The 12,273-nt window shown below is 47.1% G+C and overlaps 1 protein-coding gene across 1 annotated transcript in view; it reads left to right on the top strand.

The window, feature by feature from the left end:
- The first annotated feature begins 11,116 nt into the window (after positions 1-11,116).
- ESRRB (estrogen related receptor beta) overlaps positions 11,117-12,273 on the top strand; it is a 194,821-nt gene continuing 193,664 nt past the window's right edge. Inside the window, exon 1 of the mRNA XM_058429542.1 lies at positions 11,117-11,256. Within this exon, the coding sequence (XP_058285525.1) occupies positions 11,255-11,256 (2 nt within the window). The 5' untranslated portion in view covers positions 11,117-11,254. The remainder of the gene's footprint in view (positions 11,257-12,273) is intronic.

The following is a 12,273-nucleotide window of genomic DNA, read 5'->3' as shown; positions in this document are numbered from 1 at the left end:
AAATCAGTTGCCTTTCTCTCTTTCTCTTTCTTTCTTTTTCTTTCTGTCTCTCTCCTTCCTTCCTTCCTTCCTTCCTTCCTTTCTCTTTCTTCTTCTTCTTCTTTTTTTTTTTTTGACAGGGTCTTGCTCTGTCATCCAGGCTGGAGTGCAGTGGTGCAATCTTGGCTGACAGCAATCTCTGCCTCCCAGGCTCAAGCAATCCTCCTACTTCAGCCTCCCAAGTAGCTTGGTATCACAGGTGTATGCCACCATGTCTGGCTAATTTTTTGTAGTTTTTGTAGAGACAGGGCTTGGCTATGTTGCCCAAGCTGGTCTCAAACTCTGGGACTCAGGCAATCTGCCTTCCTCAGCCTCCCAAAATGCTGGGATTATAGACTGGAGCTGCCACACCTGGCCTAATTAGTTGTGATTCTATATCCTAACAACAAACTATCTGAAAAGGAAATTAAGAAAGCAATCAAATTTACAATAGCTTCAAAAAGAATAAAATACTTAGGGATAAACCCTGTACATAAAAGTAAAATCATTTTGGAACCGAGGGAGGTGGATCAAAGGTCGGGAGATCGAGACCATCCTGGTAACATGGTGAAACCCGTGTCTACTAAAATACAAAAATTAACCGGGATGGTGGGGGCCTGTATTCCATACTCGGAGGTGAGGAGAAGGTGAACCGGAGGCAGACTTGCATTAAGTGATGGCCATGTCAACCTGGGTGACAGAGTGGAATCCGTCTCATAAAAAAAAAAAAAAAAAAAAAAGTGCAACATTGGCCGATGCAGTGTTTCGGGAGGCCAAGGTGGGCAGATCATTTGAGGCCAGGACTTCAAGACCAGCCTGACCAACATGGTGAAACCCCCATCTCTACTAAAAATATGAAAATTAGCCAGGTGTGGTGGTGCAAGTCTGCAATCCCAGCTACAGGAGGCTGAGACAGGAGAATCACTGAGACAGGGAGGCAGAGGTTGCAGTGAACTCAGATCATGCCACTGCACTCCAGCCTGGGCGAAAGAGAGAGGCTCAGTCTCAAAATAAAAAGTACAAATCATTGATAAAACAAATTAAAGAAGACACAAATACATGGAAAGCCATCCTGTGGTCATGGATTAGAAGACTTAATATTGTTAAAACATCCATATATCCATAGCTATCTACAGACTTGATGCAAACCCTATCAAAAGTTTAAATGGCGTTTTTTACAGAAATAGAAGAAACAATCTAAAATTCATCTGGAATCACAAAAGACCCCAAATAACTAAAGCAACCTTGAGCAAGAAGAACAAAACTGGAGGCATCACACTTCCTGATTTCAAAATATACTACAAATCTATAGAAATTAAAACAGTATGGTATGGTACTGGCATAAAAACAGACATATAAACAGTGGTATGGTATAGAATAGATAGCCCAGAAATAAATGCATGTATAAATGGTCAACTCATCTTTAACAAGGGTCCAAAAACACATGTGGACAAGATAGTCCTTTCAACAACTGGTGTTGAGAAAACTGGATTTGCATATGAAAAAGAATGAAATTGAATGCTTATCTTACACTATACACAAAAATCAACTCAACATGGATTAAAGATTTAAATGCAAGATCTGGAACTATAAATCTCTGAAAGAAAAGATAGGAGAAAAAATTGGCAAATGATTTCTTGGATTTGACACCAAAAGCACAGGCAACAAAAGCAAAATTGAACGTGTAGGATCATATCAAACTAAAAATCCACGTAGCGAAGTAAACAATCAACAGAGTGAAAAGGCAACCTGTAGAGTGGGAGAAACTATTTGCAGACCATATATCTGATAAGGGATTACTATCCAGAATATCCAAGAAACTGCTACAACTCAACAGCTGAAACAAGAACAAATAATTTGATTGATTGATTGATTGATTTTGAGACAGAGTTTTGTTCTTGTCTCTCATGCTGGAGTGCAATGGCTCACTGCAAACTCTGCCTCCCGGGTTCAAGAAATTCTCCTGCCTCAGCCTTCCAAGTAGGTGGGATTACAGGCATGAGCCACCACGCCCAGCTAATTTTTTGGTATTATTATTAGGAACAGGGCTTCATCATGCTGGCCAGGCTGGTCTCAAACTCCTGACCTTAGGTGATCCCCCACCTCCACCTCCCAAAGTGCTGGAATTACAGGCATGAGCCACCTCACCCGCCAATAACTTGATTTTAAAATGGGCAAAGGACTTGAGTAGACACTTCTCTAAAGAAGATATACAGGTAGCCAACAATACATGAAAAGAGGCTAAACAACACTAATAATCAGGGAAATACAAATCAGAACCACAATATCACCTCACACCTGCTAGGAGGGAAGGCATGAGTTCAAACTTGACCATATCCTGGTGATTAGACTTGACGGCTAATTAGGTGTGGAAGGAGAAGGAGGAGTTAAGGATGACTTGGAGGCTTCCAGTTTTGGGAATGAGATGGATGGTGGTACTGTTAGTTAAGAGGGAACATGGGCAGAAGAGTGTGTTTATAGAAGAAGATGATAAATCTGGCTTTGAGCACACTGCATTTAATGCAGTTACCTGGTTATGAACGCGGCCACATGTAGAAGGGAGACTTAAATAAGAATCTAAAAGACCCATGGTCCGGGGGGGTGACATTGCACAATGAAGGGAAATAGACTGAGGGGAAGGCAGGGTCCAACACAATGCTGTTTTGTTTTGTTTTGATTTTGAATAGAGCAGACTTTAAAGTATTTCAATAAGTTTTGTGGAAGGAGTCATTGGAGAGAATCAATGATGGGAGAGAGGGAGGGGAGAACTGATAGGACGGAGTCCTGGAGAGGGGCTAGCAGCAGGGCTGGATGGAGCTGGTATCCTGGGGCAGGAGGAAGAACAGAAACTTATCTGAGATACAGTAGAGGACTGCCGTCAATCTCTCTATCCCTTAAAAGGCTCAAAATCCCCAGAGATTTTTTTTCAATTTGGCAAATTCATATTCCTGAGCGTCCTGAACAATTTCTACTTTTATGTATGTATGTATGTATGTATGTATGTATGTATGTATGTATTTTTAGAGACGGAGTCTTGCTCTGTCGCCCATCCTGGAGTGCAGTGGTGGGATCTCAGCTCACTGCAAGCTCTACCTCCTGGGTTCACGCCATTCTTCTGTCTCAGGCTCCCAAGTAGCTGGGACTACAGGCACCCACCACCGCGCCCAGCTAATTTTTGTATTTTTAGTAGAGACAGGGTTTCACCGTGTTAGCTAGGATGGTTTCGATCTCCTGAGCTTGTGATCTGCCCGCCTCGGCCTCCCAAAGTGCTGGGATTACAGGCGTGAGGCACCGCGCCCAGCACGATTTCTACTTTTAAAGTTTGACTACCAGAATCTATTTCCTTTTGGAGAGGTGACAGGACCCTAGTCTCTTTTTGGGGAATTACTTTTCTCCCATTGTGCATAGTCCTGGTGAGCTGTCAACCTCTCCGAACTCCTCACCACCCAAGGTGATCATGTGACCCAGGCTGAGCTGGTCAGTGTCTTTCCTGAGGCTTTTGGCCTTTGAGCAGAAGGAAGCAGGGTTGGCAGTTGGTTGGAGCTCATTCATTCCAGTGAGTGTGTCCTAAAGAGGCCACCCACCACATTCTGTTCTCAGACCCCCCAGAGCCACCCTTGTTTCCTCAGTCTTTTCCTTTTGTTATTGTTGTTGTTGTTTGTTTGTTCATTTTTGAGATGAAGCCTTGCTCTGTCACCCAGGCTGGAGTGCAGTGGTGCAATCTCAGCTCACTGCAACCACTGCTTCCCAGGTTCAAGTGATTCTCCTGCCTCAGTCTCCCAGGTAGCTAGGATTACAGGCACCCCCCACCACGCCTGGCTAATTTCATATTTTTAGTAGAGACAGGGTTTCACCATGTTGGCCAGGCTGGTCTTGAACTCTTGACCTTAAGTGCCCACCTCAGCCTCCCAAAGTGCTGGGATTACAGGCTTGAGCCACCGCAGCCAGACAGTCTTTCCTTTTTAAAATATGAATGACTTATATCATTTCAATAAATTCTATTTCTGCTTAAGTTGGCCACAGTGGGATTCTGGCTGCTTTTGACCAAAGTATACTAATAATAGCTCTGAAAAGCTGCAGAATAATAGCATGTTTGTTGCTGACCAGGATTGTACGGGTATTTTCAACACTCCCATTTTACAGAGCAGATTGGGATCAGTCTCCCTATCCCCAGTTTATAAGGAACAAGACATAAGGCCTGGGAAGAGCTGCTGGAATCCATGAGCTTTGGCCACACCCAGCTCTGAGACTTCCTAAACTTTCCACCCTTGTCATTCTCCTGCCCCTCACCTCTCTCTGCCTGCTTTAAATCCCATCCTGAAGGAAAGACTAGGGAGATCTAACTATTCCCTATGGGGTCTATCCAATAACTGGGAAATCTCCCAGCAGTCATTAGATTCTAAGATCTTTCTCTTACTCAGCCAGAGGAAAAAACTCAAACCATGGCAGATATGCCCTGAGCCCTAGAAACGTCCCACAGGGTGCACCCAGCCAGTGCAAGCCCATCTCTCTTTGTGCATTCCCTTCCAGCTGTGTTCTTGGTGGAAATCCTATTGCTTTAGTTCACTAACACCATGAGGAAGTGTTACTGTGTACCCCTGACTTGGGTGGTGGGCCATAGCAGAAAGGCTATGAGGACGGGCTTTCATGCCAGGCAGAGGTTGGTCCTAACTCTACCATCTACCCACTGTCCGACGTGGTCAAGTCACTCGCCCACTTGGCTTGCCAGTTTCCCAGCTGATGAACTGAAGAAAATAATGACTGACCATCAGGGTAGTTGTAAGGTTTAAATAAGGTGATGTAGATCAGGTGCTTTCCACAGAACTTAGCACACAACGGTGCTCAATGAATGACAGCAATTGTTCCATTATTACTGCCTTTTTGTCACTTGAGACAAACACACACGAGAAGACAGCACACTACTCAAGGCGATGTGAGATGTGACAGACACTCAGATGAGACGCGTTGGTGGTGGCGGGAGGAGATTGGAGGTGAGGGCTGCTGTGGACAGGGAGTGGAGAGGTGAGATGTCACACTTGAGCTGGGCCCTGAAGAATGAATAGAAACTAAGTAAGACAGAAGGGAGGCAGTGGAGCCAGGAACACACCTAGCCGGGACAGCGTGTTTATGGGATGCCATGCAGGCTAACTGGACAGCAGGGCAGGTCTCCTGGAGTAAGGAAATGGTGGAAATGGGGAGGGGAGTCTGGGCCCGGGGCCCTTTGATTTGTCGACTTAGGTCTCCTGTTATTCCATGAGTCCCTGTTCTGGCAGCTCCCGTTCCTCTAAGAAGAATACAGCATCCCCCAGGGGATTGTAGGCATGTGCCAAACTGCTGAGCAGAGAGAGTTCCCCAGCAAATGGGCTCCTGGTCAAAAGGCATTCTGCTTCCACCAGGGAGTGGGTATTTACTTCAGCACAAGCACCTGCTTTCAGGGAATCCTTTGGGGACATCAATCTGCCCTTCCTGCCTCCTCTTCCCATGCAAGATGTCACCAACATCAAACTGTGTGACCTCCACCTGACGCACCTGTAGAATGCCCTCTGGAAATGGTGTGCCCAGCAGTGTCCCCAGAGCTTCCTCACCCTTGAGTTTAAAGCCAGCGTGCCCACAATGCTGCTTCCTGGTCTCCTGTGTCCCGGCGAGAGATGATTAATGGCCTAGCCGCACCGGTATGTTGTATTTAGGTCTCTCCCCGAGCAGGTAGATTTTTCTTTCCAGATAAAGTGGAGGCAAGCCCTTCCAGGACTGCAGGTCCTTGCCCACCCCTCCTGGCTGGCGGTCTATGTTAGGGAATTCGGAAAGGTAAAAGAATTGATAAGACAGTGTGGGAGGGGGATGACTACACTTTCAGTGGCCCTTGTAAACAATGTAAAGTGACCTTGATGTGCCGGGACTAATGACGCTGGAGTGAGCCAAATGGAGCCGGGTGGCGCTGAGCCAGTGGAGGTGCACACATCCCCGCGGCCGGAGAGGAGCCGTCAAGGACCCACCTCCCTCTGCCTGTGTCTTTTCTGTGTGGTGACACACAGCTCTGTCTCATTCCAGGGGCAAGACCTCCTGAACTTTCAGTTGCTTCCTCTGTACAAGGGGATCTTCTGGGTTGAGCTGTGTCTCCCACAATGATGTTGAAGTCCTGGCTCCCAGTTCCTGTGAAGGTGACCTTCTTTGGAAATAAGGTGTTTGCAGATGATCAAGTTAAGATGAAGTCACTAGGGTGGGCCCTCCTCCAATGACTGGTGTCCTCATAAAAAGGGGAAATTTGGACACAGAGGCAGAACCACACACAGGGCTAACGTACTGTGAAGCCGAAGGCAGAGATTGGGGTGAAGGTGCATCTACAAGCCAAGGAACCCCAAAGACTGCCAGCCGACCACCAGAAACTAAGAGCGAGGCCTGGAACAGATTCTCCCTCTGAGCCCTCAGAAGGAACCAACTCTGCTGACACCCTAATCCCAGATTTCCAGCCTCCAGAACTATGAGCCAATACATTTCTGTTGTTTTAGGACTCCCAGTTTTGGTGACTTTATTCTGCAGCCCTTGCAGACTAATACAAGAAGTAATAATTCTTCCTGTGGGGGTGTGCCGAGGATGTGACAAGAAAACCCGGGTGAAGCAGCTAGTACATAACAGGTGTTCACAAATGGTCACTGACTTCTTAGGCTGGGAGGCTCACCCCCAGACCTAGGGGTTAAGAACTGGGCTGGATGTAGGCCAAGGGGCTAGCAGACCACGCAAAACAAAAAATACTGCAAGGTCAGCCTCCTTGTTTCTACAGAATAGACACATGGGGTTAAGAGTGTAGGAAGGGACCGCTTATTGTGTGATGTTGTTTATATTAAATATACAGAATAGGCAAATCCATAGAGGCAGAAAGAAGATATGTGGTTGCTGGAAGGTAGGGTTTCCAAAATGCATATGTTAAGGAGAAATAAATGCCTTTTGTTTAAGCCAAGTCTGAGGTCTCTTGCTATGGCAGCCCTAGCTGACTAATGGGGGAATGGAAGGTGCCTGCTTAACGTGTACGGGGATCTCTTTGGGAGTGATGAAATGTTCTGGAACTAAACAGTGGTGATAGTTTGCACAAGGTGCAGCATTGTGAGTGTGCTTAGCGCCACTCAACTCCATACTTTAAAATGGTGAACTTGCTCATATGCAGAATCTAAAAAAGCTGACCTCTTAGAAGTAGAGAGTAAAATAGTGGTTACCAGAGGCTGGGGAAGGGAGTGGGAAGGGTGGATGGGGAGAGACTGGTTAGTGCTACAGTGTCTCAGTTAAATAAGAGAAATAAGTTCTGGTGTGCTATTGCACAGAAAGATGGTTATAGCTAACAATATTGGATGGTATATTTCAAAATAGCTAGAAGAAAGGATCTTGAATGTTCTCACCACAAAGAAATAACGAATGTTCGAAATTATAGAAATGCTAAATACTCTGATTTGATTATTACATGTTGTATGTATGTACAGTTATTACGTGTCTATTAAATTTTTTTTCCAGTGGGCTTTAGTGTATTTACTATGTTCCGCAAGCATTCCGGCTATCTAATTCCATAACATTTCCAGAACAATTCAGAGCCTTTTAATCAGTGCAATAAAAAAATTAATAGTGAATTTTATGTCATATGAATGTACAGTATTAAGAAAAAGACAGCTGGCATGGTGGCATGTGCCTGTAGTCCCAGCTACTTGGGAGGCTGAGGCAGGAAGATCGCTGGAGCCCGGGAGCTTGAGACTAGCCTGGGCAACATAGCAAGATCCCATCTCTAAAAGAAAAAAGAAAAAGTACATATTGCACACTAAAAAAATTTGAAAAGATGGGATTAGGAGGGAAAACTCAAGAAATTCTAGAAAAGTTGGAATCACCTTTGAAGGAGGAGGCAGAGCTCACAATCTCGTGGAATAATTGGGGTTGCTGGGATATTTGGATTTTTTTTCAAAAACGTCATGTTCTGGTCAACTGCTGAGTGGTAGCCTCAAGGTGGAACATGTAACTGTTCTGGGACACCAGAATACACCACATGGGCAGAGCATCTCTGGAATAATTGAGGTTGCAGCTATATTTGGATCATTTTTTTAAAATGCCATGTTCTGGTCAACTGCTGAGTGGTAGCCTAAAGGTGGAATATTCAACCATGCCGGGACACCAGAGCATCTCTGGGGAAAAGGAATGGAGCAGGGTAGGGAGGAGCGAGTGTATTATGAACCTGGCCCTTTGTGATAGGTGCAGCAACCGGGACAGATTTGGAATCCTCTGGGTCTTCCTGTTCTTCTCTACACCTGCTTTTGGGCTGACACACTAAAACTCCAAAAGCCCCCATGCGGTCTTCTCTTCCTGACCTCTGACCTCTGGCCAGCTCTGCAGCCAGAGCACGCCTTGCCATCGGGTACTTGCCCTGCCAGTGCTGCTTCCCATTTTTGGGGAAGAACCAAAGCAAGATCGAGTGATGTGGCTCAGGTAGGCAGGACACTGGATGGGCCAGGCATTGTTCTAAGCATCCTTTTGTGTTGAATCATTTTGTCCTCATGACAATCCTAGGAGATAGATACTTAGAATTCCCACATTGCAGATGAGGAAACTGAAGCACAGACATACTAAGGAATTTCTCTAGAGTTTCCCAATAGTAAGCGGAAGAGGCAAGATTCCAACCCAGGGAGTTCCGGTCCAGAGCCTGTGCTTAACAGCCCCATCTGACAGGCTCAGAGGTGTGTGTCTGGATGTGCAACTGCTCCAAGTGGACTAGCGGGCCTGGCCCTTGAAGCTGGAGAGGTTTTATGATGAGAAAGTGAGGCCATGATGAGTCTCCGGCAAGCAAAAGCCTGGGGTCTCCTAAGATGATGACCTGCCATTCAAGAGAGCCCCTGTGAGCAGAGAGAAATGCCACTGGTTATCAGCTGGTCCCAGCAGACCCCTGCTGCCCCCAGGCCAGCTTCAAGGGGGCAGACAACAAGGCTTGGTTCAGTTGGCAGAGTTGAGAACGATACTGTGAGATGATACAGAGGTCGACCTTGAGATAAAAAGCCAAAACAAAGGTGCCACAGGGGCTTCCTAAGGAGAGGGGTGGCTGGGTTCAACCCAAACACTGACCCCTTCCTACAGACAGGGTGCTGTGCTAGGGGGCTGTGGAAGCCCTACGAGGGGCTGCAGGATGTCTGCCAGAGATCAGCGAGGGCTCGGTGAGAATTGGAGGAGAAAGAAAATCATGGAGGGAAGTCCTCAGTTTGTATCAGAAGAGAAAGGTTTTTCCCTGGGAAGGAGCCTGGTGGTGAATGTGCGTCTAAGTGGCTATAGCCCCAGTCATCAGAATGGGAGTCTCTCTAGAGCCCTGTCTCTGCAGGGTTATTTGCTTTTCCAGCGACTAAACTTGCAGAGAACCCTGTGTGTGGCCAGGCCTGATTAGAGAGGAGTGCTTGGTGGCTGGCCACTGGCATCACTGGCCTGGTACTCAGAAGGGCAGTGGTTCTCAGATAAAACTGCGAGTGAAAATACAGCAGTTTGACTATATCTGCCTGAAGTCTCACTCCCAGTTCTGGGCCTTCCTAGGGACACTCTTATGATACAGACATTTTTAGAGAGTATCTTACTTAGTCCAAAGGAGTGGCTCAAATGATAGTATCTTAAGTATCACTCTTTCACTCAATTAGTCAGTCAATCAATCCATACTCAGGAGGGTCTTACTACGGATCAGGTATCATGGGGATGTGATGATGAATGAGACAAACACATAGTCTTTACTTTCTTGGAGCTCGTATTCCAATGGCAGGCTACTGGTGGAAAGATTGGAGGCCCTACATGTTAAATAGGTTTTTGACTTCAACAGCTCAGATACTACCCCATCCTCATAGTTTCTGATAACCTGGAGAGTAAAGGATTAGATCTAACATGAAGAGGAGGTTCAACTTCATTTCTTTTAAAAATTGGGGATCAGGAAGTTTTAGGGATTAGGAAGTACCTGTCCCTTATCCACACCAGCAAGGGGCTCATCCTATGATCCCTCTTGAAGGGGAACCTCACCTGAAATTCTGCCTCATTTAGCATACACAAGAAATCCAGAAAATCAAGACAGGTGACCCTCTGTAGTCAAAGCCAGTGGGTCTCCAGATGGCAGATGGGAAGTCCCCTGGGGTAATGCATGCTCACCTGGTTAATTGTTGAACAGCCCATACTTGTGCCATTTCACCATGATTCTTCCAACTTCCAGAAACAGCCCTTTGGCTCAGCTTTCAGAGCTGGACTGGCCTATCCCAGAGAGGCGGCCCCAACTTTGTAGAAACTGGGACAGGGAGTGCTTCTTAGAGGCCTTCCGGTACCCCCAAAGAGTGAGGCTTGTTCTCCAAAAAGGAAATCTTCTCAGACGACTTGATGTCCTAAGAAATCTTTCTGGAAAAAGCAGAGACACTAACACCCCCAAGGCCTTTCAACTTCAGGCTGTTCTTCTGTTGGGAACGCCATCTCTTGGCCTCTTCAAAGACCTGGCCTCACCAGGCACCTGCACTTCCTCTCTCACCCTCCAGGAGCCTTCTGCATGGCCCCCAAGAAGCCTGCCTGACCCCTGAGCTGGGAAAGCTGAGTTCCCTCCCTGCCTCCTAATTTGGCAGGAGGAATGGAAACTTTCGTGGAAAGCACTTGAGCTGACGAATGCTCCCAAGTCAGGACTTTGACTCCGGCCCTGACAGGGCCACTGGCTCAGGATCCGGAGGGGGGCAGCTCTCCTTCTCCAGGTCAGGACCTCCTGCCCTGGCTCCTCCCCTTGCTTTCTGCCGACCATCAGTCACCAGCTCTCCTGTGACCCCAAGTGACTGCCGCACACCACTAGAGAAGTCATTGTCTTCCACATCCCCCCTTTCACTTGCCCTCCCCCAGTTCCTCCTCCCCTTCATGGTATATTTTTCTTCCACACTTTCCTGCGTCCATCAGTGGCTGTGGAGTCTGCATGGGGCTCGGTGGAGTTCAAAGTCTATAGCCTTTTGCTGTTTTGTTTAAGACCTGGTTATGGTTGTGAGACTTTTTTTTTTTTTTTTTTTTTTTTTTTGTCAGCTGCCTGTTATATCAATCACGGAGTCGGGATCTATTTATAGGTTGGGAGTACTGTGTCCTTAGTCACAAAGAGACACAGACAGGGGACTGTCAGCTGGTACCGGAGGAGCGGAGCAACGAGTTATCAGCAACTGAAAGCACCTGAGGGGCCGCACATTCCACCCCAGCCCAGTCCTCGTCCTCCACGCCAGCCCCAAGCATGTGAGTAACCCAACTTCTCTCTTTCTCCTCCCCAAACTCTGCGGGTCCTTTTCTGTCCCCTTTCTCTCTCTCTCTCTCTCTCTCTCTCTCAATGGATAAAAATATCTCCCCATGCCTGTTCTTTCATCCTGGTTTTCCGCACTCTAAAGCATCCCTGTGTGGCCAAGAGGAAAACGTTGCCTTTCTTAGACTGCTACGGGAAGGTCAGAGGGTCTCTGGATGGCTGGGTGGGACGGTGACACAGACTCATTTGGAAGCAGTGAGTTCCCTTTGATTTTTGTTTGTTTTCACTGAGAAAAAGTAAGTACATCAGAAGGGCAAGGGAAAGTTTACATGCGGCTCAGCAGGGTACAGATGTCACCCAGCGTGAAAACTTTTATTTGCTGGCAGCTCTGGTGTAGGGCAAGCTGGAGAAGGTTACCCAAGAAGACCCAGCGCCCACAGGACAGGTAATGATGGGGGCTCCTGGGAGATTTGGTTTCAACCTGGGAGCTTCCAGGTTCAGGGAGAGTCCCCACAGTCCCGATGACCAGTTTGCTATAGCACCTTAAAGTAAATGACTTTCCCCCTCCCGTCCGCGGAGCAAGTTTGCTTTGAGAAGTCAAGATGAGAGCTGAGGATTTGTCCTGCCTTACGGGCTGTCGTTGGCTCCCTCATTTGGTGTATTTTCTTAATCCTGAAAGGGAACTTGGCTGGGGGCTGGGAGGAAGAGTCCCAGGCCAAAGCCAGGTGTGGAGGGAGAGCTGTTGACTGCTTTGCTCTGCATCCTTCGCAAAGGAAGAAACTTAATATCGCGAGGCTTGTCAAAGCTGTGCCTGTTTCAGACAATTCGAATAGTGTGCAGGCTCTGAGTGCACCTCGGGTGGCTCTGGATGGGGCCTCCCCAGCCACAGTCCCGTGTCCACGGGGCTTACCTGCCACGAGCTTCCCGTGCAACGTTTGGGACTTTAGTTTCTGGATATTGAATAGTATTCACCCGAAATCCTATACTTGGGAAGATTTGCTTTATAGAATTTA

This window comes from Hylobates moloch, unplaced genomic scaffold, assembly GCF_009828535.3.
Source record: "Hylobates moloch isolate HMO894 unplaced genomic scaffold, HMol_V3 SCAFFOLD_16, whole genome shotgun sequence".
Classification (NCBI taxonomy): domain Eukaryota; kingdom Metazoa; phylum Chordata; class Mammalia; order Primates; family Hylobatidae; genus Hylobates; species Hylobates moloch.
This window is presented reverse-complemented; position numbering and strand designations above follow the sequence as displayed.